At 45.3% G+C, this 27233-nt stretch overlaps 1 protein-coding gene across 1 annotated transcript in view; it reads left to right on the forward strand.

Annotated features, from left to right (window-relative positions):
• Positions 1-23666: 23666 nt before the first annotated feature.
• The window catches only part of Col6a5 (collagen type VI alpha 5 chain), a 119706-nt gene continuing 116139 nt past the window's right edge, over positions 23667-27233 (forward strand). Inside the window, 2 exon segments of the mRNA XM_045136651.1 lie at positions 23667-23733; positions 26111-26716. Of these exon segments, the coding sequence (XP_044992586.1) occupies positions 23667-23733; positions 26111-26716 (673 nt within the window).

Below are 27233 nucleotides of genomic sequence, written 5' to 3' on the forward strand. Positions count from 1 at the left end.
AACCCCAAGACAGGGACCCCACGCTCTGCCCGGATATGGCGACACCCCAAATCACTCACGAGAAGCGGTCTTGATGCAAACTGCAAGAGGACTTTATTCCAAGCGCTCTGGGGCCCACAGTCGTACACCACGCAGGGGTAGAGGACTGCAGAGCCCCGAATGCAGGAACGGGACAGTTTTTATAGGGTTTCTAACAAAGCCTGTGCATTAGACCAATCATTTTTTTAAACATCAGGAGCCCACGGGGTGCAAGCCAGTCAGTTTGTGCCACTCCATAGTTTCTAAGCCAATTAGTTTAATTTGTTCAAGCCCCTCGTGGACCAATCATTCTCTTATGACCTTGGAGGTCAGCATTTGCGCAGGTCCTTGGGTGGGAGTAGCAGAGTGTGGTATCAGTCTCCTATGACCTTGGTGGTCTGAGGCAGGCTGCTACGGTTTATGGTGCGGGCTACTAAGGCTTACAGTGTGGGCTATTAAGGCTTATGGTGCAGGCTATTTACAGAGACCAAATAAGTGGTTCACTTCATTACTCATTTCCCATCCTTGAGGGCTATCTCATGCCCTTTTTACCTAGTTTTATATTAGGAGCGGGCTCTGATATAATGAGAAGAGGGATTCTTTACTTGCTTCCAACAGAGAGTAAAGCCTGGAGTTTGAGGTATGCAGGGGCCCGCTTAAGCTCCCTTTGGAGCGTGATAGTATTTCTGGGCTTCTGAATTCTTGGGCCTTTCAAGAGCAGCCCCTTGCAGGAGAGAAAATGTACCACATGGGCATATGCACATACATGCACACTCACTACATCACACACACACACACGCACACACACACCCCAGAAACAAATTCACTTCATCCAAGATCCTAAAGCAAATCTCATAAAATGTATTCACATGGCTCTCAGATGTGTAGCCCAAGCAGGAGAGGACACAGTTCTGGTAGAGTACTTACCTGGTTTGCACAAGGCCCTGGGTTCAACCCCCAGCAGCTCAAATGTCGGGACGGCCTCTTAGCAAGTTGGCGGCACGTGCAGCCGAGATGACACGGAACCTATGCAGCTGATGCTTAATGTTCATTTCCGACCCTGGTGACATTTCAGTGCTGGTTTTCAAGTATTTGACAAGTGCTCCTTACAGGATGCTTTCCTATAAACCCAACACCAGCCCGAGCCTGAAATACTTTAATATTCTTATCATTTCTTTTGCTTGTGTGTGTGTGCGCATGTGTGTGTGCATGTGTGTGTGTGCGTGTGTGTGGTGTATGCACAAGCATGTTCTCATGCAGCTCTCCATGAACTTGACAGGGTGTGCTCCTTTAGGTGCTGACACCATCATTCATCTATCCATTCTTTTTTGTTTTAGAAAGAGAGAGAGAGAGAATTGGTGCACCAGGGCCTCAGCTACTGCAGGCGAGCTCCAGACACTTGCAACACATCGTGCACATGTGCAAACTTGATCTTGTGCCACCTTTTTACATCTGGCTTACGTGGCATCTGGAGAAAGATCAAACATGGGTCCTCAGGCTTCGCAGGCAAGCGCCTTAACCACTAAGTCATCTCTCCAGCCGTCTTCCACCCATTTTTAATACGCTAGAAATTCTTACTCACCCTGAAAGTTGCTTTTTTGTGTGTGTGGGTCCGAGTGATGCTAGGTTCTCTGTTCCACAACAGGGCTGGGGTTTGCCGAGGTCCAGCCTCAGCGGGGCTGTAGAACTCGCAGGGGACGTGTGGAGCCGGCGTTGTGAGGAAATGATTTGGACCAGTAGATCACGTGAAGCATACTGGTTGCATCTTAAACATCTTAAACAAGAAAGTCAAAGCCTGCAAGCTGGTTAATATCTTACCCAGGCTCATGGAAACTAGCCAAGAGCCCTGGTAGGTAGCTCTTGCAGCTGTTAGGTGGTAGACATTTTTTACCTTAGAAAGGGCCACTCTCTGCATAATATTACTTTGCGGCCTGAATAACAGTGTGTTTCTCTATTTCTAATCCAGTACTGATTTAATTGTCTTTCTATGACCTTTCTTTGTTGTCCCATTTTACAGTTTGGCCCTGACCTTGCAAGTTTCTCCATAAAGGAAGATTTTGATATTTAAATCTTTTTCCATTTTTCTAGACCATCCTTACACCATTAATGAATGCCCCTGTGTATGGTAAAGGCTGATCTATCCAACCAGTGTTTTGCATTGATGTCTTTCCTTTAGGAGCCCACCAAACTCTATTGTTCATTCTGAAAGTTACATATTCTGTTTTACTTCCTTGTGTGGGCCCAACCCGATTATGTGAAAGATGTTTACTTTTGATCCCTAGCAGTTCAGGCTCCTTTTCTAGTAAGTCACCTGTAGGTTCAGGAAATGTGCCCATTAATTCCTGTCATCATCTCGACAACAAGAATTTCTTTGTAAGAAGTGTTTCTTGGGAACAAATGATAAGGCATGTAGCATAGCATTGCCAGGATCATGTCTCATTAGGTGAAATATACATTTGTGGTGTTAAGGAATTTTGTTCCTTCAATCTAGTCGTAGGTTCTGGATCCATAATCCATTTAAACATTACAGCCTCAGAAATTCCTGTTTAATCATTGGTGACCGTATAAACTCATCTGAATTGGATCCCTTATTATTACTGAGAAGGGGAAAATGAAAGCAAAAATAAGTAGTAACAAACTTACAATAACTCCAAAAATTCCAAGGAAAAGATAGCAATAGCACAGACTGTCCAACAACAGGCGCTCCAGGAGGTCGCCGAAAGGCTTCTTGGCACTGCCAAAGAAAGTCTCGGATGCCGCAGCCCTGCCGAACGGTGTCCCATCGGCGTCACACTCCATTGATGCCATTTGGCCACTGTCAGGGGTTATAGACACACATGGCCATGCTCAGCTGTTTATGTGGGTTGAACCTCCTCAGGCCCTTATGCTTGCAGCAGAAGTGTTTTTAACTGCTGAACCATCTCTCCAGTTCACCTTATATATGTTTTATTATTATTATTAATTAGTTTTGTACTCAGTGAATACAGTCAAGTTGGTACCATTGTTAGGCTCTTCCATGTCCTACCCCCTCCCCCGGCCCCTCCTTGTTGAGATATATGGGTCGTGCATTGTGGAGTTAGCCCACAGTTATAGGTGGGAGAAGTGTCTCTGCGTATCATGACCCAACATGTGGCTCTGACATTCTTTCCACCCCCTCTCCAGCAAAATTTCCCTGAGCCATGTTGGGTTCATTTTTGGTCAGCATCCGTGATGAGGTGTTGGGGGTCTCTGGGTCTCTGGATAACTGATTTGGTAGGAGTTGATTGTTCTCTGTGTCAATCTCCTTCACCCTTGTGCTGGTACCTGATTCACCAAGAAAACCTTGCTTGTTTCGCCAATTATTCTTAGTTTCAGCTGGGGCCCTTTTGAGGTAGGATGGGGTGGTTCTCTACTTAGGATCTGCGTCCATCTGAAAAAGAGAAGCAGATCCAAACATGAGCCTGCTCTCCATTATCAAGCTTATAATTTTATACCTTATAATTAAAAAAAACTACCTTTTCATTTATTTGCAAGGAGGGGGGGGAGAGGGAAACAGAAAGAGAGAAAGAGAGAGAGAGAAAATGGGAAGACCAGGGCCTCCAACCACTGGAAAAGAACTCCAGATACATGCACTGCTTTGTGTAACAGGCTTTTCAAGCAAGTGCCTTTAACCACTGCACCATCTCTCCAGTCTCCCTTGCAATTTTATATCTGTGCATCAATCGTATTATGATCACATGTTCATTTGTTAACAAATATTTATTGAAAGCTTAGTGTGTTCCAGTCTATTTTAAGTGTTGGAAGCAGCTGAATAATAGATAAGATTCCTGTTCTTAGAAGCGTCCATTCTCAAGTGAAAGAATTCAGAACCCCCTGCTTCCCGAGGAGGAGAAGAAGCGTGGGGTGACACTGTCAGAGTCTGGAGAGATGCTCTGGACAAGAGTCCCTCTTGGAGGCAGTGACCTTGAAGTTTGGCTGAAGAAGCCACAGTGCTTGAAGAGCCAAGCAGGGGAGCTCTGTGCACAAAGGCCATGCATCCGGGCAGACCTCCCTGCATTTCCTAGGAATTGACACAACCCAGTATCATCCAGACACAGTATGGGGGAGGCACTGGCTTGTAAGGACGTGGGGACGGAGCCAGAACCTCGGCAAGACTGTGCGAGTTATAATGAAGGGGCTGGATTTTATCAGCATCGTGATGAGGAATTTGTTGAACACATTGAAGGAGAAGAAGCATAATCCATGAATAACATTTCTTTTTAAAGCTTACATGGGCTTTTGTGGGGAGGAGGATGGGGAATCGTCAGCTGGAAACCCGGAGGGTTAGCTGTCAATGCGTTGGGTAGCCAAGCAGAGATGACGGCAGCCTTGACAGGGGCCATCGGTGTCACACTGCAGTGACATGACAAGGGTCTCACCTCCCTTTGTCTTTCTGTCTTTGTGGCAGGGAGCAGTGAGCAGTACGTAGCCCTCACCACACAGCCATGCTGGCTGGGCTCCCCCAAGCTCATCCATCCTCTGAGGAGGGTCTTCTGGGAACCATGGTGACTCAGCCGCATGTTCTCCAGAATCTTCTGGATTCTGAAAACATCACTGCAGTTTACAGCTGGATTAAACCGTAGGTGTTTTTTTGTTTTTCTTTTCTTGAAAAGTTAAACTTTTGGACTAGGGAATATGGCTCAGTGGCTAAAGTTCTTGCTGTGCAAACATGAATAAACAAGTTAGGACCCCCTAGACTCCATCTAAAGCTGGAAGCTGTGGTGGGCTTCTGTATACCTACAGAGAGATGGGGGGCAGATGGGAGAATTTTCTAGAAGCTCATGGGCCAGCAAGCCTGGAGAACCAAGCAGTAAACAACAGGAAAACTTACCTCAAACAAGAGAGAAGGTGAGGACTGACACCCCCGTGTTGTCCTCTGACCCATGCACACTATAGCACATGCCCACCAGCACTTGTACACATGAACACACACACACACACACACACACACACACACACACACACACACACACACACCTGAACTTGTTTTCATGTCTTCAGTTGGGTCTGTGAAGGCGCCTATTTACCTGCTTATCTATATTCTGCTAATCCTTAAAGATGCACTCAGATATTCTTCTCTGCATTCTCTTCCCCATCCTTATCTCCACTCAGTGGTTGTTGTTCTGGTCTCTGTTGGTCACACACACACACACACACACACACACACACACACACACACGCACGCACACGTTGAGTGCGACTCACAATAAAATATTTTTTTGCATGCGTGTCATGTATGGTGTGGTGTTTGTGTGGTGTATGCACTCACCCAGTGTGCACCCAGAGGCCAAAAGAGAATGTGGGGTGTCCCTCTATTGCTCACCCTCATGTGGAGAAGGTAACTGCTGTGCATGGAATCATAAACCCCGGGGGGGGGGGTGCTGCCAATGCCAGGCTCCTCCGAAGCCCACCAGAATGCCCTGACGATCAGACCTACTGCAGTAAAAGGGAACTCCGCCGCCATGGGGCCTCCTGGGTTTCTTAGAAAGGCAGTTGTGGGGGGGGCGGGCGGGGGTAACAACAGGGATTAGGTCTCAGCCTGGATGGTGGGGTTTGCGTGCCAGAGAAATGCTTGGGTCTGGGTGGTGTGTGTGACGTAATGACTGGGTGGGTGGACCGCAGGGTGATGAAGGACCTGAAGCGAGTCTTCTTGAGCAAGCTGGTTTTGCTTAGTGTCGTAATAACTGCCTCGTTGTTGGGACAAAGCACCCAGCCAAAAGCAGCTGATGGGAGGTTATTTTGGTTTACGGCCTCAGGGGAAGCTCTGTGATGGCATGGGAAAGCATGGCATGAACGGAGGCCGCCCATCACCTCTGCCACAGCAGGTGGAAAATGGCAGCAGGACAATGAGCTGAACTCTGGCAAGGGGAGCAGGCTATGACACCCCAAAGTCCACCCCCAATGGCACACCTCCAACAAAGCTCCACCACCACACTTCATTGGTACGCAAGCGGTTTTGGTGAGCCACAGTCTTGCTTTTAGAAGCAAGTATTTCTTGGAGGAAGCAGCAAGTCACTTTTACTTCTTGTTGGCATGGCCTCAACGTAGAGAAAGGAAAGTCAAGTAGATTCTAATATTTAACAAAAAGAGAAGAAAGGGTGCTGGTTTCAGTTATCAGCAACGTGTTTCAGTTATGAATTTATTTTCTAAGGACATGTAGGCATGTTGAAACCACATTGAGAAAAGTGTTTCCTGTTGTTCATTTTTTTTTTCCCCATGAAATAGTATCTCACTCTAACATAGGCAGACCTGGAACTCATTCTGGAGTCCCAGGATGACCTCAAACTCACAGCGATCCTCCTACCTCTGTCTCCAAGAGTGCTGGGAATAAAGGCGTGTGCTACCATGCCCTGCCTGGTTTCATCTTTTTTGTTTGTTTGTTTTTTTTTGGGTTTTTGAGGTAGGGTCTCACTCTAGCCCAGGCTGACCTGGAATTCACTATGGAGTCTCAGGGTGGCCTTGAACTCACGGTGATCCTCCTACCTCTGCCTCCCGGGTGCTGGGATTAAAGGTGTGTGCCACCACGCCCGGCTTTGTTTCATCTTTTAAAAAATATTTTTTTTACTTACTTGATCATGTGTATGTGTGTATTTTTATGGGAGTGCCAGGGTTTCTTGCCACTGCAAGGGAATCCCAGTCTGGCTTTATGTAGGTGCTAAGAAATTGAAGTTGGACTTGCAGGCTTTGCAAGCAAGTGTCTTTAACCCCTGAGCCATTTCCACAGCTCCTTTATTATCTTTTGGTTAACTGGGTTAATGAAAAGCCAATATAGGTCAGTGGGTAAAGTGCTTGTTGTGAAAGCGAGTTTGTAATCCCAACACTTGGGGGGTGAAGACAGGTGGACGGACCCCTGGGGCTGGCTGGGCAACCAGTATAGCAAATTAGGTGAGCTCCAGGTTCACTGAGAAACCTTGTCTCAAAAAATAAAGTAGATGGGTTGGAGAGATGGCTTAGCAGTTAAGTGCTAGCCTGTGAAGCCTAAGGACCCCAGTTTGAGGCTGTATTCCCCAGGACCCGTGTAAGCCAGATGCACAGGTGGCACACGCATCTGGAGTGTGTTTACGGTGGCTAGAGGCTCTGGCATGCCCATTTCTCTCTCTCTCTCTCTCTCTCTATCTATCTGCCTCTTCCTCTCTCTGTCTGTCGCTCTCAAACAAACAAACAAACAAACAAAAAGAGGCTCAGAAGTTAATGGTACATGCTTGCAAAGCCTGATAGTCTGGGTTCAACTCCTCAGTACCCACATAAAGCCATATGCACAAATGGGGGTAGGCACAGCTGTTCTCTGTCCCTCCCCTAAATAAATAAACATTGAAAAAATATGATAGTGAAGAGACATAGAGGGAGACATCTAATGTTGACCTCTGGCCTCCACACACATGCATATCCATCCAAACACATGTGTATATCAACATACACATAGATCACAGATATATACACACATATATAAAATGAAAAAAACAGGGCTGGAGAGATGGCTTAGCGGTTAAGCGCTTGCCTGTGAAGCCTAAGGACCCCGGTTCGAGGCTCGGTCCCCCAGGTCCCACGTTAGCCAGATGCACAAGGGGGCGCACGCGTCTGGAGTTCGTTTGCAGAGGCTGGAAGCCCTGGCGCGCCCATTCTCTCTCTCTCCCTCTATCTGTCTTTCTCTCTGTGTCTGTCACTCTCAAATAAATAAATAAATAAAATTTTTAAAAATATGGAAAAAACATAACTAATGATGAGATATACTAGGAAAAAATAATTAGTGTTTCTATACTTGGAGATTCTAGGTTTGTTTTTCTTTTATTCCATGTCTTGCTTTTCTGGAGAAAATGCTCAGGGAAATCCAAATCAAATAAAGTAAATCAAGTCCATTTGAGTCCTTTTCTGTTCTGCAAAGTTGTAAACCTGATCTTTTTAGTGCCTGAATTCTTTCAGCTGTTCAGCCCCAAACTCTAACTTTCTGAACTAAATTAAATACCAATAGAGTAAGTGCAATTCTCTGTAGAGGATTAATTTTGCATCCAATTTCTGTAGGGAAATTTTTGTCTCCATTTTACTAGCAGAAGAATTTTCTTTCTTTCTTTCTTTTTTAAATGACTCCAGTGCTTTTTGACTATTTGCCCAATTATGATGAATAAAACTTCACACTTCTCTTGAAGTGAGGTAGACTCCTCTCCCCTTTAAGGTTTCTCTTTCTTTGGAGTTTGGAAGAAGAGCTCAATGAGTAAATCTTTTGTGTGTGTGTGTGTGTGTGTGTGTGTGTGTGTGTGTGTCTATCAGGGGAAAAGCTTCTTTCCAGCCTGCCATGAATATGAAGCGGAAGTCTATTTTGTCCCTAGACTCCAGCTTCCTGATAGTTCAGCCCTTGCTGTCATTCTGTGTTGCGCCGTCGTGGCCACTGATCTTTTAAAACCGGGACAGAATCTCAAACTAGCTGACACTGAAGAGCACGGAAAATTCAGGGTTCTCAGGATGCTCTGTGAAGGACACTGTGTAATCCCGACTGTTCTAAGTGGGTTCAGAACAGAGCAAACAAACTCTTTTGAGACAAATAATTTGCTTCCTGCATCATACATGCATGCGTGTACACAGAGATGCATAAATAAATAAATGAAGGGGGAAATATGGGGCTGGTCATTTTCTGATTTCATAATCCTCTGGACCCTGTTCTTTTGGGGGGTAAATTTGGAAACTTTCTTTTTGATTTTTAAAATAACATTTTATTGGGCTGGAGAGATGGCTCAGCAGTTAAAGGTACTTGCTTGACAGCCTGGGTTCAGTTCCCCAGCACCCATGCAAAGCCAGATGCACAAAGTGATTCATACAAGTGGAAGTAGTTTGTAGGGGCAGGAGGCCCTTTTGCACTCATTCTCTTTCTTTCTTTATTTCCTTCCTTCCTTCCTTTCTTTCTCTCTCTCTCTCCCTGTGTTTGCAAATAAATAAAAAATATTTTATTAGAGAGAGAGACAGAGAGAACACAAGGGTCTCCTGCCACTGCAACAGAACTGCAAAAGCATTCACCACTTTGTGTAGGTGGCTTTATAGGGGTATTGGGGAATTGAACCCAGGCCAACAGACATTACAAACAAGTGCATTTAACCATTGAGCCATCTCCCCAGCCCTGAAAACTTTCAAACTTCACAAGTAATCCCAGAATGGGGTGGACTGGTGCTCTAGAGGTCCTTGCTGAGTGAGAGAGAGCCCCTCATCCCTCATGCTTCCTTTTGGTCTTTTAATAAATTTTCATCTGTGAAAGTAAGTAATTATAGCAGGTGGCTTCAGGGCAGCCATACAGATAAAGATAAAGATAAAGATAAAGATAAAGATAAAGATATAGATATAGATATAGATGATATAGATATAGATGATATAGATAGATATAGATGATATAGGTATATAGATAGATAGATGTAATAAGAAATCTCAACCCTGAGTACACATCCATGAGAAACAAACAAGCAAGTGTAAGAAAATAAGCAATCCATGGAAGAGGATAGTTCACACTCTCGAAGAGTTATTCACTCTGGTGTGCTGTTTGTGCCAAAGTTACCCTTTCCTCTTCCTTCCCGGCTCCATCTCTCACCCTGGCCCTTCCTTACTTAGCAGGGAACTGTCTTTCTTCCGCTCTTGGGGCATTGCCTCTCACGTGGAGATTTTTCTCTGCTTCCCTGCAAGCTGGCTCTGAGGAGCAGCAAACCTCAGAGCCAGATGGCCACTCCTCGACCCCAGTAGCAGCGGATGACCTCAGCTAGCTGAGACGGATTACCCTGGGTTTCTGAGAAACTGTCTTCCAAAGTTCTTGCAGCTTCCCTGAAACCCGCTGCCGGGTTGTCTGTAGACCAAGCCAAGAGCCAGCTGGAGAGACCTGCGGAAACTCACATTCAAATCTGCAAAGAGTTAAGAGTCTCAGGGGAGGGCCGGGTCAAGGGCATCAGCCCGGGCGGGCTTAAAAGAGCCGCACAGGGCAGGCAGTGAGCGGTGAGCATTCCCTGCTCCTGGGCTCAGCACCTGCTGCTCAGCAGCCTGAGAACCAGGGACTCAGGAGCTCTGTCCTGAATGCGCAGTTGAAGAACCAGGAGCTCCAGAGGGCTGGGGTGGCTTCAGAGAACCCAGGTGTCCCCGAGGTCTGGGAAATCTTGGTGAGTGTGAGGTGCCTGAGGCGGGAGGGCAGAGAGTCCAGGGTGACTGCCTGGGTGAGAGGATTTTTCGCATGGGTCTACGGTCCAGGTTGAGGAATTCTGCCAATGGTTGGGACTAAGGTTCTTAGAACCTAGTGCAGTGTCATTTCCATCTTTTGGAAACTTGTTAGGAGTGGTCATTCTTGGGCTGGGGAGATGGTCCAGCAATAGAAGGTGCTTGTTTGCAAAGCCTGAGGGTTCTGGTTCAATTCCTCAGTACCCATGAAAAACCAGATGCACAGAGCAGCACATGCATCTGGAATTCATTTTCCCTTACTCTCTCTTTAATAAAGTAAAGAAATATGAGCCAGGTGTGGTGGCACACACCTTTAATCCTAGCACTAGGGAGGCAGAGGTAGGAGGATCACTGTGGGTTCGAGGCCACCCTGAGACTATGTAGTGAATTCTAGGTCAGCCTGAGCTAGAATCAAACCCTACCTAGTAAAGCCAAAAAGAAAAAAAAAAGCACAGCAAGAATATGGGGCTGAAGTGATGGCTTAGTGGTTGAGGCACTTGTCTGCAAAGCCAAAGGAACCAGGTTTGATTCCCCAGGTCCCACATAATCCAGATGCACAAAGTGGTGCATTGGTCTGGAGTCCCTTTGCAGTTGCTGCAAGCCCTGGTGTACCCTCTTTCTCTCCCTATCTTTCTCTCTCTTTCTGGGCCTCTTTCTTTGTCTCTCTTAAGCAAATAAATAAAAATTTAAAAAATAAGGAAAGAAATTTATACATACATACATTTGTGCTCAATCTCAGATTTGAGAGTCAAGGATGTGGGTTTTCACAGTTTCCAGCAGATTTTCATGTAGCTTGAGTTGAGTCAGGTCATTTAGTCTAACACTTGGACCCCCAAGGCCAATGCTGAAAGCCCCTCAGCCCCTCACAATTAACAGCAATGGGCTTGTGTAGATAACGAGACACAAGGCATCGGACACTGGAGGCGGCATATTCCAGGAAACCTGGAGGCCTTTGAGGTCTCTGGGGATTGCTAGATTGTCTCAGACTGTAAACTGCTCTGTGCCATTTCTCCGAAATAGCACCTATGGCTTCAGTATACATTGCTGACTTTATAGTGTGTGTAGGACTCCATGGAAAGTTTCTAGCATGTGCAGGACACCAAGGAACATTTCTAGCATGTGCAGGACTCCAGGGCATGTTTCTAGCGTATGCAAGACTCCGGGGAAATTTTTATTTTTCCCCCATGCAGGGAAGGGGAGGTGGGAGTTATATTCTCCCAGATTCTTCCCACTGCCCCATGCTATCTCTTAACTGAGATCTTGGAAGAGACATATTTATTTTGTGAATTCCGAACCAAGTTCGTTAAAAAGAATTCACACGCACAAAAGAAAAATTCACACCGGCAAGGCATATTTTCCACTGTGCTGTATTTTATCGAAGTGCCACAGTTTACAGGTAGCATACATAAGGATCCTGGGCTTCTTAGGAACCGATGTAGAAGACACAGTTCTGCAAGGCTCTGAAGCAGCCCTTCAGATAAAGCAGCCTCCTCCTCGTTGCTGAGAACTTGACTCAGTAAGGACTTGGTGAGGAAGGTGCAGGAACAGCCTACTGTCACCTGTTTCTTCTGGTGACTTAATTTAAATATTAAATCTATACCTACCATAGACTTATTGTGAAACTCTGGTGCAAACCTCTTTGCTCTTGCAGACCAGTTTCTCCCTCTCTTTGATGGATGGATGACATGTGTGAAGTCTTTCTTTTACTGTTTACTATTTATTTATTTGAGACAGAGAAAGAGGCAGGGAGAGAGAGACAGAGAGAGAATGAGAGAATGGATATGTCAGGGCCTTTAGCCATTGCAAATGAACCCCAGGTACATGCACCACCTTGTGCATCTGGCTTACCTGAGAACTAGGGAATCAAATCAAATCAAAATCCTGAGGCTTCTAACCTGGGTCCCTACGCTTCTCAGGCAAGCACCTTAACCACTAAGCCATCTCTCCAGCCCCTGTGCATGGAGTTTTGATATGGTATTTTGCCAGTATTATTCCAAAGCACTTCCTCAGAGTTCCCTACCTATACAAGCTTATGACATTGAATCATCATTATTTTGTTAAGTAAAACAGCAAAAGTATTCAACACAATGATCAGATCAGATTGATTAAAGTTGTTTAAAAACAATTTGAGAATGTCAGTTAAATTTGGAGCCTTTGCTAGGAATGTGATAAGCCTGCAAAAAAAAAAATCGCTTTCCAGTGTTAATTTTATGAATTAGAATTGTGCACAGAGCATATTCACAAGCACACAGCAAGCATGTGCTTGACGTCATTCTACAATGACTTGTAAGCTTTACAGCCCGTGCTTGGTTTTCATGGTCCTTTGGGTTGTGAAGTTAGTTACATTAATTTCAAGATTTATTTAAAATAGCTTCTGGGAGAGTAGAAGGAAATGATATTTAAATGAATGCAACATGTAGGAGACATTTTTCTATTTCAGAAAGATTAAGATATGGAAAAGATCATTTTGTTTGTTGCATGTATATATATGTGCGGTGCACATGACTGTGCTTGTGTGTGTGTGTGTGTGTGTGCGCGTGTGTGCGTGCGTGTGCGTGTGCGTGCGTGTGTTTGCATGTGCACTTGCTTGCTTGTGAAGGCCGTGGTTGAAGTTGGGTGTTTTTCTTAATCACGGTCCACCTAATGTATTGAGGCAGAGTCTCCCACTTGAGCTCACAGCTCACTGACTCAGCTAGTCTAGTTAGCCAGCTTACCTTGGGGATCCCTGTCTTGGCCTCCCTGGTGCTGGGATTACAGCCATGGCCTGCTGAGCATTTATGTGGGTCCTGGGAAGCTCAACTCAGGTCTCATGTTGTGTGACAAGTGTTGCCCAATGAACCATCTTTCCATCCTCAAGATGTATCTTTTAATTAAAGAAATGTAGAATTAGATGAAAACTCTCCCAAAGTGAGAGACTATCTAAATCGACAGATCAGAAATCTCATCATATTCTAAACGTTAATTAATATCAGCACAAGTGGTATTTAGGTATAAAATATAAAAATATCTAGACTTTTTTTTTTTTTTTTGCTGGCTGTATGATTTGTTTTGGCAACGTCAGTTTCCTGAAGACAATTGCTCATGTGAAGAGCTTGTTAAACAGCAAAGGAGAGATGAGATCTAAGAATTCTATAGTCACGTTCTCTCTGTGGCTCGTATTACCGCTGTATTAGATTGTATTAGGTTGAAGGTGCTTTCTTGCAAAGCATAATGTCCTGGATTGGATCCCCCAGTACCCACGTAAAGCCAGATGCACAAAGTGATACATGAGGCTGGAGTTCGCGCGCAATGGCAGGAGAGCCTGGAGCACTCACGCTCATTCTCTCTGTCTGTCTGTCTGTCTCTCAAAAGTCCTGTGGATACTCTGGGGCACAGATCTCCTTAGCTTCGGGCTGAAGGATGACGGGCTTGATGCAAAGAGTGTCACTTTGTTGTGCACGGTGGTCACCTGATCCGGCTCTTGAGCATTTGAAATGCCCCTGGTCTCAAATGGGGTGTAGAATAGAAGTAAAATATTTACCATGAAAACGAATGAAACATACTTCATAAAATGCATCATTATCAATATTGATTTTCATTGATACATATTCAAATGATAATACTTAACTTATTGAATTAAATAGAATATCAAATTAATTTCACCTGATTATTTACTTAAAAAATTATCTATTTGTTTATAAGTGGAGAGAGACACAGAGAGAGAGAGAGAGAGAGAGAGGACTGGCACACCAGAGCCTCTAGTCCCTGCAAATGAGCTCCATATGCATGTTCCTTTCCGTGTATCTGGCTTTATGTGGGCAGTGGAAGAATCAAACCTGGGTTGTTTAGGCTTTGAAGGCAAATGCCTCAATCACTGAACAATCTCTCCAGGTGTTTTTTTTTAACTTTTAAAAGATGCATCTGATATAAATATTAAAATTATGCGTGTGGCTTGTATTATACTTATTTGTACTGGATAGTGCAAATATGAATTACTATATATAGCAAAGGTAATCAAAATTTAAAACTCTGGCCGGGCGTGGTGGTGCACGCTTTTAATCTCAGCACTTGGGAGACAGAGGTAGGAGGATTACGGTGAGATCGAGGCTACCCTTTGGAGCAGATGATCTGGGAGTTGGGGCCCCACGGGCCCTTCAATCAGGAAGGCAGAGCAAGGGTCCTACTTCCACAGCAAGCTTTCAGGGTCCAGGCATCCCTGAGCCAGCAGCAGGGGAACAGGCCTGTAGTTTTTAAACATAGACTTGGGTCATGTTTTGTTAGGTTTATCCTATGTATTTATTTGGGAGTGTGTGAAATGATATATAACATTGTTTTAATTTCATATTCTTATTGCTTACTGTCAGAATACAGGAAAAGTACTTGAATTGTCTATATTAATGTTGTGATCTATTCTCTTGTTATAAATTATTAGTCCTAGGAGGGTTTTTGTTGCTGATTCTTTGGGATTTTCTAGGATGAAATCATCTGCAAACCAAGACAGTCCCACTTCTGCCTTCTCAATCTGTGTAGGCTTCATTGTGTCTTCCCTAACTGCGCTGTACCTTAGTTTTTGTGACAGAGTCTCTCGGTGAATGTGAAGTCTGCTGACTCAGCTAGACAAGCTAGCTAGAAAGCATGAAGGAGTCTTCTGTGCCGCCTCCCCAGCTATGCACTGCCTTGCCTCCAATGTGGTGCTGGGGATCCGAACTCAGGTCATCATGCTTATGCAACAGACGCTTCATTAACTGACCCATCGCCCCGTGCCCTTTCTTGCTGAGACGGAGTCTCACCATCGATCTCAGGCTATCCTTACAATCTTCCTTCTTCAGCAACCCGAGCACTGGGATTCTAGGCATGGGCCACAATGTATTGTAATAGTTCCCCAACATGAGACTGTGGCTGGGGACCACCAGCTCAAAGTTTGTCCTCTCTTAATAATATCATGAGAAGAAGAGCAGGGCCACATTGTGTTTTCTCAGCAATAATTCCAATGATGAGGCACGCACTTGGATCTCAAGGAGATCCAACAGTCATAGGAAAGAAAGTGACACCCCCCCAGGGGGAATCAGGTGTGGAGCATCTGGATGGTGGTGATGCCAAGTGACAAGCTTCCTGAGCTGAAGGGAAGCTACTCTCCAATGTCAGTCTCTGTTCATGTGGATATAACAGTGTTGCAGTCAGGTTCACATTGCTGGTAGAAATGACCTGACCAAGGGCAGCTTGTGGGGGAAAGAAGGGTTTATTTTGGCTTAAAGGCTTAAGGGGAAGGTCCACAATGGCAGGGAAAATGATGGCATGAGCAGAGGATGGGCATCACCCCCTGGCCCACATAAGGTGGACAATAGGAACAGGAGAGTGTGCCAAATACTGGCATGTTAAACTGGCTGTAACACCCATAAGCCTGCCCCTAACAATACACTTTTCCTGGAGGTGTAAATTCCCAAATCTCCATCAGCTGGGAACCTAACATTCAGAACTCCTAAGTTGATGGGGGTCACCTGAATCAGACCACCACATTCTGCCCCTGTCCCCCATAAACTGACAACCACACATGATTTAAAATGCAATCCATTCATCCAAATTTAAAAGTCCCCATAGTTTTTATCAATCCCAATGATATTCAAACATTCCCATAGTCCAAGGTCTTTTAACTGAACCATAACGCAAAAAAAACCCCAAAATGGCACAGAATAAGCATTCACACTGCAAAAGATGGCATTGGGCATAGTAAAGAAGTATTTAAACAGGGCATTCATCAAACTCTGTAGCTTCAAGTCCAACAACTCTAGCCGGTGACAAGTCTCCAAGTTTGACAACTATAATCAGCAACAAGACTCTGGAGTTCCAATTCAACCCCTCCAGCTACGCTACTCACAGTCCTGGCAAAGGTCACTAGGGCCAACAGCTTTCCTTAGCGGCCATCTCGTGGTCCTGGCATCTCCACTGGGTCTCCACTGCAACCTGCGATTCATCCTCATGGCTCCATCGGGTCTTCTGCAGGCATCCAGCAAACCTACTTCACACTGCCAATGGCCGTTTCCAAAACACAAGACCGTGTTGCAAAATCAATGACCCCCTCTTTCCTGCATATTTTACACTCCACAATACCACGTAAGGTACCAATTTGTTAATCCAGGGGGGAATAAAGCAGACTTTGAAGAACAGGACACTCCTTAAGCATTCAGGCCCCTTCAAAAGAGTCGACATTCTTCCTGTTGCTCCAGTGCCGGTCAGCTGGCCCAGTCTCAATGGTTGTAATCTTTCATATAATCGCAGCTGAATGGGCAGTAGTTTTAGCCCAAAGATTTCTTTCTGTGCCATATCCCTTTGCACACACCAATCCATTTCTATATACTGCAACCCTGCACAAATTCTCAAGACACAGACATAACAGCAAGCCTCTCACATCAACTTCTTGTAGCCCAGTCCAGACAAAGATCCTTTTCACCCTGATAAGCCAAACTTCCCAGTCCATAGTTCTTACTGCATTTCAGGTCTTCCAGCTCTGACCAGAATAGCCCATCAAGCTGTACTTACAGCACTGCAAGGTGTCTCTTAAGCCAAGGTTTCCAATCCTTCCACACTCCTCTTGAAAATCAGCTCCAAAAGGCCAAAGCCACACAGTCAGGTGTTTAGCAGCAATCCCACTTCTCTGGTATTCAGATTACTTTTGCAGTCAGGTTCGCATTGCTGGTAGAAATCACCCAGCCAAGAGCAGCTTGTTTGAAAAAAAAGAGGTTTATTTTGGCTTACAGGCTCGAGGGGAAGCTCCACGATGGCAGGGAAAACGACGACATGAACAAAGGGTGGACATCACCCCCTGGCCAACATTAGGTGGACAACAGGAACAGGAGAGTGTGCCAAACACTAGCAAGGGGGAGCTGGTTATAACACCCATAAGCCTGGCCCCCAACAATACACTGCCTTCAGGAGGCTTTAATTCCCAAATCTCTATCAGCTGGGAACCTAGCATTCAGAACACCTAAGTTGATGGGGAAACACCTGAATCAAACCACCATAAATAGGCTTTGTGATATTTGGAAAATAGAAGCATTAGAAACATAAGCAAGACTTTGTTCTTGTGGGGATATTTATTTAAAGAAAAAAAAAACCTGGTGTGTAAAAGCTTATGGAAGGAAGGTGTGGTGGCTTACACCTATGATCTCATCACTTGGGGGCGGGTGAGGCAGGTGGACCGCCATAAGTGTAAAGCCAACTTGGGCTCCATAGTGAGTTCTAGGGCAGCCTGGAGTATATAGAGAGAAATTGCCTCAAAAAGAATCTTATGGATTGGAGAGCTGAAAAGAATAAGACTTGAAAAATTAACAAACAAACAAACAAACAAAAATCATGGGGGCTAGGAAGATGGTTTGGCAGTTAAAGACACTTTCTTGAAAAGCCTATTTACCAGCTAAGAAAAAGACAAAGTGGTACAAGCCCCTGACATTCCTTTATAGATAAAAGAGACCCTGGAGCACCCCTCAACAACTAAATAAACAGAAGTTAAAAATTAAGAGGCAGGGGCTGGAGAGATGGCTTAGCGGTTAAGCGCTTGCCTGTGAAGCCTAAGGACCCCGGTTCGAGGCTCAATTCCCCAGGACCCACGTTAGCCAGATGCACAAAGGGGCACACGTGTCTGGAGTTCGTTTGCAGTGGCTGGAAGCCCTGGCGCGTCCAATCTCTCTTTCTCTCTGCCTGTTTCTCTCTCTGTCGCTCTCAAATAAATAAGAATAAACCAAAAAATATTTAAAAAAAATTAAGAGACAAAATAACGTATGTTGCTTGAGCCCTCTTACCGGAGGGCCTTGAGGATGCCCCAGTGTGGTGTCTGGTTAATGTTCTGCAAACAGGGTGACTTCATGTCTTTCCTAGAGCTCTGCAGTTTGAAAGGCCCAGACTTTGGAGGTATGTTATACCTTGGCAAAGCCCATGTTCTCAGTAGGCTGGAGCTCTACATCACCAAACGAGAGGTCCAACCTTCTTGCTCTATAGATTAAAGAGCAGGTCTCAGAAAGGGGCTCATGATTGGCATGATGAGAGTTCTGATTCCTCAATACTAGTGTTTTTCTATCGCCGCCTTTTGTTCTAGTAATGCCTGGGATTGCTGCTGAGGGAGGTTTAATAAACAGTTGAATGTCAAAGGCAGACTGACTAGAATTTATTATCTCCTAAGTAATTGGTTCAATTGAACAAACATTTTTTTGTTTGTCTGTTTTTGTTTTTTGTTTGTTCGAGGTAGGGTCTTACTCTGGCTCAGGCTCGCCCGGAATTCACTATGTAGTCTCAGGGTGGCCTCAAACTCTCAGCGATCCTTCAACCTCTGCCTCCCGAGTGCTGGGATTAAAGGTGTGCGCCACCATGCCCGGCTGAACAGACATTATTTTTTGAGACCCGTTCTAGGGCAGACATTGAACTTGACAAGTGACACCTTCAGTGGGGAGAGTTGAGATGCCCAATCCTGTCTGTAGGCATTCAGGTGTTTGAAGTGATGAAGGACGGATCGAGGAAAGTGTTTCGATAATCATAGAACGTGGCCACATGTGATGGAGGCCCAGTGGGAGGATGAACATGGCTGTTCAGACAGCTGGAGTGGGCATCTGGGTGGGTCGGTGGAGGTGGAGGTCACACGTTCTGATCAGCAGACTCAAGGAACAAGCAAGGGAACCACGGACAGCAAAGACAACAGAGCTATGTGGCAACCACGTGAGCAACCAACCCAGTAAAAAAGGGTTTGGCCTTACAGTTCCTTCTGACGGGAAGACCCAATATACCTTCCAGATGCTCCCAGAAATGGGCCAAAGCGCTGGAGGCTGTGTGACCTCGGATTTGCCATACAACTCCAGGGGTCCTCAGCTGGAAGGGGGAGTGTGGAACACACACGGTCTGGTCTCTCACCAGCTGGAGGTTGTAGCTTCTGAAGTTGTGATTCTAGGCTGGTCCTGGCCTGTTGAGGGGCATCTATTCTGAGTGATGAATGGTGAACCAGGAGCCGTGGAGGAGGACAGGCACTGGGGAGAAGAACGTGGTGGAGGATAGAAAAAAATGGCTTGACTTTTCTTTCTTTCTTTCTTTCTTTCTTTTTTTTTTTCGAGGTAGGGTCTCACTCTAGCTCAGGCTGACCTGAAATTCACTATGGAGTCTCAGGGTGGCCTCGAACTCACGGCAATCCTCCTACCTCTGCCTCCCGAGTGCTGGGATTAAAGGCATATGTCAGCACGCCCAGGATTTGACTTTTCTTTTTTTGATGATCACCCATCTCTTCTTGTTCCTTTAGCTATAAAAGAAATTAAGCTTGATGGTTTCAGAGTGCTATTTACCCTGTATTTGAGTTAGAATTTAGCTGTGTAAACCTCCAATAAACTGTTTATGTAAGCATTGGCAGTCCAGTGGACTCAAAGCATGCATCATTGATGTTGCTGTGTTATAATTCACTAAGAAATTTCTAGTTTCCTTTAGTGTCTGAACTTGCCAGAAGACTGCAAGCCTTTTTTTTTTTTTTTTTTTTTTTTCTTTTTGAAGTAGGGTCTCATTCCAGCCCAGGCTGACCTGGAACTCACTATATAGTCTCAGGGTGGCCTCGAACTCACAGTGATCCTCCTACATCTGCCTCCCCAGTGCTGGGATTAAAGGCGTGCTCCACCACGTGTGGCTAACTGCAAGCTCTATCAGGGGATTAAAAAAAATATATCTTCGGGCTGGAGAGATGGTTTAGCAGTTAAGGTGCTTGCCTGTGAAACCTAAGGACCCAGGTTTGATTCCCCAGGACCCACATAAGCCAGATGCACAAGATGGCACATGCATCTGGAGTTTGTTTGCAGTGGCTAGATGCCCCGGTGCACCCTTTCTCTCTATCTGTGCCTCTCTCTCAAGTAAATAAATAAATAAAATATATAAACCATATCTTCATGTGTGAATGTATGTGTATGTGCATGAGTGTGTGTGAGTGTTGGTGCACACATGCCATCACGCATGTGTGGAGGTCAGAGGGCACCCTTTGGTGTCAGACCTCACTGTTTGCCTTATTCAAATAACAACCTCAAGGCAGGTTTTTTTTTTTTTTTTTTTTTTTTTTTTGTTTTGTTTTTGTTTTTTGTTTTGAGGTAGGGTTTCACTGCAGCTCGGGAATTCACTATGTAGTCTCAGGGTGTCCTTGAACTCATGGCAATCCTCCTACCTCTGCCTCCCGAGTGGTGGGATTAAAGGCGTGCACCACCACTCCTGGCTTTTGTTTTTAAAAAACTTTTTAATTGGCAACCTCTGTAAATATAGACAACAAACCATGATCATATTCTCTTCCTACCACCCTTCCATTTCCCTCTCCCAAATCCCCTTCTCCACTGCTGAATCTCTGTTTCTTTCCAACTATAGTCTCTCTTGTATTTTGATGTCATCATTTTTTCCCCTCCTGTTATGTTGATCTTGTGTGGGTAACCCCAACCACTTTGAGGTCATGAAATATCAAGGCCACTTTGTGTCTGAAAGACAATATTGTAAAAACACCTCCCCTTCCTTTGTCTCTTGCATTCTTTCCACCACCTCTCTGCCTCTTCCACAATGGTCTCTGACCCTTGGAGGGCGTGATAGGGACGTCTCAGTACCGAACACTCCACTATCACTTCTTGGCACTTTGGTGAGTTTTGAGCTTTGTTGTCTGCCCAGGGCCAGCGGGGAGTTGAACAAGGACCTGAGGGGAAGTTAACCTGAATGGGAGAAGGCAAACAGAAACAAGAAGGAGACCATGCTAGGTGTTTGTCAAGGCCTCGAGATTTATTCAGGCAGACATAGCTTATATATAAAAGACAGAACTTTTTTTTTTGACAATGTTTACATGCCTAAGGTTATGTTAATCCCTCTATCAGGCATCCACTCCTCTTAGGCTGTATACTAAACAATGCTTTAGGATCAGGAGTTTACTCTATCTAGGCTGTATACTAAAAAATGCTTTAGGATCAAGAGACTAGGAGATTAGAGATCACCCTACCTCCCAAGGTCGAAGAGCAGCTGCAGATCATGAGATCTCTTTTGTATTGAGAGATAAGAGAACACCCTTAGTTCCCAAGGTCAAAGAGCAGCTGGGGGGCTGGAGAGATGGCTTAGCGGTTAAGCGCTTGCCTGTGAAGCCTAAGGACCCCCGGTTCGAGGCTCGGTTCCCCAGGTCCCACGTTAGCCAGATGCACAAGGGGGCGCACGCGTCTGGAGTTCGTTTGCAGAGGCTGGAAGCCCTGGCGCGCCCATTTTCTCTCTCTCCCTCTATCTGTCTTTCTCTCTGTGTCTGTCGCTCTCAAATAAATAAATAAATAAATAAATAAATAAAAATTTATAAAAAAAAAAAAAAAAGAGCAGCTGGGGCTCCTGACAGTTATCTGGCTAAATGGATATATTATGCCCACCAAATTGCCCTCTAAATATTGAAGTTTATGCCCATTTATTAATGCTACTCTCGCTTTTGGTTTGAGAAGCTCTTCTTTTCAGGTGGTGGTGACCACAGATTGTCTTGTTCACCATTGCCATCACCAGTCTAGCTGGCTAGAGGGCTTCCAGGGACTTTCCTGTCTCTGCGTCTTGTCTCACTGTAAGAGCACTAGGGTCATAGATGTGTGCTGTTGATTCCAGCTTTACATGGGTTCTAGGGATCTGAACTCAGGAGCTCATGCTTGTGCAGCAAGTAAGTGCTTTATCTACAGTTCTAGTTCCATAGTCTAGTAGCTACTTTTTTTTTTTTTTACTTTGTTAAATTAAGTTTTTCTTTCCTGCTTCACCAAACCACTTCACAAATCCGCACACCATACGTCATCAGACATATAGCCCCAGGCTTTAATCAGCAGCAGCCCTTGGGCATGACAGCTATTATAATCCTTGGCTTACTGCAGTAGTGAGCAGCAGCAGCTGATAGTAGCAAGCAGCAGCAGGTTGCACCTTCTAGTGTTAAAGCTCTCGAATCGCCCTTGGGCACTGGGGTTATTAGCCCTAGTGACAAAGCGTTCCTGGTTCTGGGGCTTTTGGGTCTTTAGCCCTTGACAGTGGCTAGTATTATAGCCTTTGGTGATAGGGTAATTGAGATGCTTGGTAGTTCTTGGGGACACTTCTAAACACCAGTGCCTGCAGTTTCTCTGGCTCTTTTCTTTTCTTTTCTTTTCTTTTTTTTTTTTTTTTTGAGGTAGGGTCTCACTCTGGCTCAGGCTGACCTGGCATTCACTATGTGGTCTCAGGGTGGCTTCAAACTCATGGAGATCCTCCTACCCCTGCCTCCCGAGTGCTGGTACTAAAGGCGTGCGCCACCACGCCCAGCTTCTCTGGCTCTTTCTATTCATTCATTTTTAGCTTTTTGTTTTTATTGACAGCTTCCATAATTATAGACAATAGATCATGATAAATCCCCTCTGCTTCTTTACTGCTCACAAACCCACTCTCCATCATATTTCTGCCCCTTCTCGATTCATCTCTCTTTATTTTGATGTCATCCTCTTTTCCTACTATTATGAAGACCTTGGGTAGGTAGTACCACGCACTGTGAGCTCATGGATATCCAGGCCATTTTGTGTCTGGAAGATTGCATTGTAAGCAGTCCTACCCTTCCTTTGGCTCTTGCATTCTTTCATTTATTATTATTATTATTTAGAGACAGGGAGAAAGAGGCAGACAGTAAGAGAATGAGTACAGGCATGCCAGGGTCTCTTGTCCCTGCAAACGAACTCCAGATCATGCGCCACTTTGTGCATTTGGCTTTATGTGGGCACCAGGAATTGAACCAGGGCTGTCAGGCTTTTCAAGTAAGCACTTAAAAATTTTTTTTGTTTGTTTATTTATTTGACTGCGACAGACAGAGAGAGAAAGAGGGAAAGAGAGAGAGAAAGAGAGAGAGAGGGAGGGAGGGAGAGAGGGAGAGAGAGAATGGGGACACCAGGCCTTCCAGCCACTGCAAACGAACTCCAGATGCGTGCGCCCCCTTGTGCATCTGGCTAATGTGGGTCCTGGGGAATTGAGCCTCAAACTGTCCTTTAGGCTTCACAGGCAAGCGCTTAGCTGCTATGCCATCTCTCCAGCCCAGCACTTAACCACTGAGCAATCTCTCCTGCCCTTCTCTGGCTCTTTATAGCCTTTTGCCTTAGCACTATCCATCCTTTCTCACTTTCTCTGTGCCTCTGTCGTCCCTCACTGCCCGTGCCTCCCCTGCTCCTCATCCTCTGCCCTGCCTAGTTGTCCGCTAAACTCCACAGCTGCCTCTAGCTGCTATTGCCATCGTTCCTGCTGCTGCCTTTACCATGACTACTGGCCAACTTCCACTTGCTCTTGACTGCTCCAAATGCTTGAATGTTTTGTGAATACACCCACCATCCTTGAGAAATAGTTCTTTTCAGTATATTGTGCACTAACCCAACTATCCTGATATTTAGTTCCTGGTAGACAATATCGCATATAAGTCACATTACATTCTTTTTGCAGAATAAAAGCAAGAAACCTTCACTGATAAAATGAATATCCGGATAATTGCAGCTCTTCTAATCCTTTGGGCCAAAACATTGGCACACCAGAGTCCAGGTAACAAGCATACTTTTATGGTTATTATAATTTGAGAAAAACAAACCTTCTTTATGATTCATTAAACTTTGATAAGTAGAGAGAAATAAAGATTTTTTTTTTTTCCTGGCAAATAAAAGGGTACAGGACGAGCCAGCTTTCTTCCCCTGTCACCATGGATTCCCCATTATGAAATTTCCCCTGGAAATTGGAAACTGAAAATAAACCATTTTCTTCTTGAAAAAAAAAAGTGCACAGCATTCAGCAGTAGGCATTGTACACAATATCAAATAAACGTAACCTCTCAAAGGTGGGGCAAAGCTACGGATGCCACCCACAAGTTATGTGTACCTGGCTAGAAAAACTTCATCCATTGATTTGCTTAAGTCCCAATGTTCTCCATGTCAGTAAGCCCATAATAAATGATAGTTAAGTGGACAGACGAAAACTTCCCACAGAATGCAGGCTCTAAAGTAGTTTTGTGGCTAAGCCATTGCTTTTTACACTTACAAATAGTAAATACGCGCGTGTAGCACTTACCCTCATGTTCCTGAGACAAACTCCCAACCGGAAGCAGCTTATGGGAGGAAAGGGTTTATTTTGCCTTACAGTTTTGAGAGAAAGCTTCATCAAGGCAGGGAAAGCGTGGGAGAACAGGCAGCTGGGGTGTCACATCTTGTCCCAGCAGCAGAATGGAAATAGTCTGCGTGAGCTAGCTCTGAACACTCAGTGATCTGGTCTAATAAAACTTAAGGTCCACCCCCCGTGACACGCCCTTCTATCCAAGCTCTGTGTCCAAAGGCTCCACCAGTTGGGGACCAGGTAGGGGCCTGACTCACAAATGCCTTAGGCTATGGGAACACTTTATACTTACACCACTGCACTGACCATCACAAATCTGAGAGTCCTTAATCTGATTTGGTCCAAAATACAAAATGTTTTAAGCCCCAACGTGACACCATAAGTGGAAAATTTCACACTTGACTTCATGTGACAAAATTGAGTCAAAATACAGAGACACTAAATGTTATATAAAATTAGCATTGAGGTTACATGTATATGAAGCATAAATGCATGTTGTGTTTCTAGTCGGTTCATACCCAAAGATATATCATTATGTATATGCAAATATATCAAAATTAAAAAAATACAAACTCTAAAACACTTTGCGTTCCAAACATTTTAGCCAAGGGATACTCTGAGTGTATGTGTGATATGAAGGTTAAGTTTCTCTAAAGTGTGATTACTAAAACTCATGGTTCAAAGAAATATTTTTAAACTTTTTAGGTTCATTTTTTGTTTATTTGAGAATGACAAACAGAGAGAGAAAAGGAGAGAGAGAGAGAGGGAGAGAGAGAGAGAGAGAGAGAGAGAGAATATGAGCACACCAGGGCCTCCAGCCACTACAAACAAACTCCAGATGCATGCGCCCCCTTGTGCAACTGGCTAACGTGGGTCCTGGGGAATCGAACCTTGAACCGGTGTCCTTAGGCTTCACAGGCAAGCGCTTAACTGCTAAGCCATTTCTCCGGCCCTCAAAGAAATATTCTTGTTAGTGAATATTCACTGTACAAAATAATAGGTTTCATTATGACATTTTCATGTGTGTGTTATCATGCACTTTGGTCCTATTCAACTTTACACATCGTTGCATGGAAGCGTGTTTAATGGTGCTCTGTGCCATCTTGAGGATTTCCTGATGAATTTCTGAGTGGATGTGCAAAAGAGCTCCCTGTTCCTGTCCGGCACCTCGCTGTGTTTTGAAACAATAGTTAGAAACTACTAGTGTCGACAGGGTGGGTGCTGCTCCCCTGCCCACTGTCTCTCTGCGAGGCGGGTGCACCCACCCCCACCCCAGTTGTCAGCGTTACCTGCCCCGGTTCACAGCGGCGCTGCATTTTCTGGTTTCCCAGAGCCTCTCCATCCAAGAAGTTCTTCCTAGTGCCCTCTTCCCTCTACCTCTGTCGTGGTTCGAGTATAAAATGCCCCTCACAGGCTCACGTGTTTGAACACTTGGTCCCCGGCTGGCGGTGCTATTTGGAAGGCTGCCCAACCTTTAGGAGGCAGAGCTTTCCTAGAAGAAGTGGGCCACTGGGAGCTGGCCTTCATCTCCATCTTCATCCTCTGCTTCCTGACGATGGGTGCAATGTGCCCAGCCAGCCTCCCGTTTCTGCTGCCATGCCTTCCCTGCCTTGATGTTCCCTGAGATGTAAGCTGAGATAAATGCGATGCTTCTTGGGCATGCTGCGTGATCAAATGATGGACACATAGGGGAGTCCAAAAACTGGTTTTCTTGCCTCAAAGAGGGACGATGGTAGCAATTTATGTTCCGGAGTGATCTGTAGACCAGACCAAAGCCAGACTTTTTTTTTTCACTTTTTTTTTTTTGTTTGGACAGGGCCAGGTCCTGAGTACGCAGATGTGGTCTTTCTGGTGGACAGCTCCGACCGCCTGGGGATTAAGTCCTTTCCATTTGTGAGAACTTTCATCAGCAAGATGATCAGCAGCCTCCCCATAGAGGCCAACAAGTACCGCGTGGCCCTGGCGCAGTACAGCGACGCTCTCCACCTCGAGTTCCACCTGGACACCTTCAAGAGCAGGAGCCCCATGCTGAACCACCTCAAGAAGAACCTGGGGTTCATGGGCGGCTCCCTGAAGATAGGACACGCCCTGCAGGAGGCTCACAGGACCTACTTCTCTGCTCCCACAAACGGGAGAGACAAGAAACAGTTCCCCCCGGTTTTGGTGGTCCTGGCTTCAGCCGAGTCTGAGGACGATGTGGAAGAGGCCTCGAGGGCCCTGCGGGGAGGCGGGGTGAAGATCATCTCGGTGGGGGTGCAGAAGGCTTCTGAGGACAACCTGAAGGCCATGGCCACATCCGGGTTTCATTTCAACCTCCGGACGGTCAGAGACCTCAGCACGTTCTCCTCCAACATGACGCAGATCATCAGGGACGTGGTCAAGCACCGGGAGGCAGCAGCTGTGGCTGATGCCAACGGAACAGGTAAGGAAGCCCTGGGCTGAAGAGGTGCCCAAACCCATGGGCACTGTTTCTGTCTACTTCTACCCATCAGAGCTCCTACTTGGTTTCCATGACTAGCCATGTGGAAGCAGTGGGAAATTCCGCATGCCACCCTCTTCTTTGTGCCTCTGCCCCTGTCCTCTCGGTCAGGGGCCCTGTCGTCCTCCGTTGCCTTCTTTCAGTGGAATGACTCCCTCTACCTTTATATCCCAGCCCTGTGTTCTTATTCTCTCAGAGTGCTTTCACTATTTCTTTTTTGGGCTCCCTCCCACAGTTTCTTGGACAACAGTATGTCCTCTAATGATCACTTTCTATGTCTGTCCCTGTCCTGTAGCCACGAAAGGGCAGTGCCACAAAGGGCAAAATTGGAAGTTTGTGTATTATTTGGGCCTACACAATGAGCTGGTATTCTGTTTTCTTTTCTTATAAAAATTTTTAAAAATATTTATTTATTTATGAGAGAGAGAGAAAGACAGAGAGAGAGAGAGAGAAAGACAGA

The sequence above is a fragment of the Jaculus jaculus genome, chromosome 17 (genome assembly GCF_020740685.1).
Source record: "Jaculus jaculus isolate mJacJac1 chromosome 17, mJacJac1.mat.Y.cur, whole genome shotgun sequence".
In the NCBI taxonomy this organism is placed as follows: Eukaryota; Metazoa; Chordata; class Mammalia; order Rodentia; family Dipodidae; genus Jaculus; species Jaculus jaculus.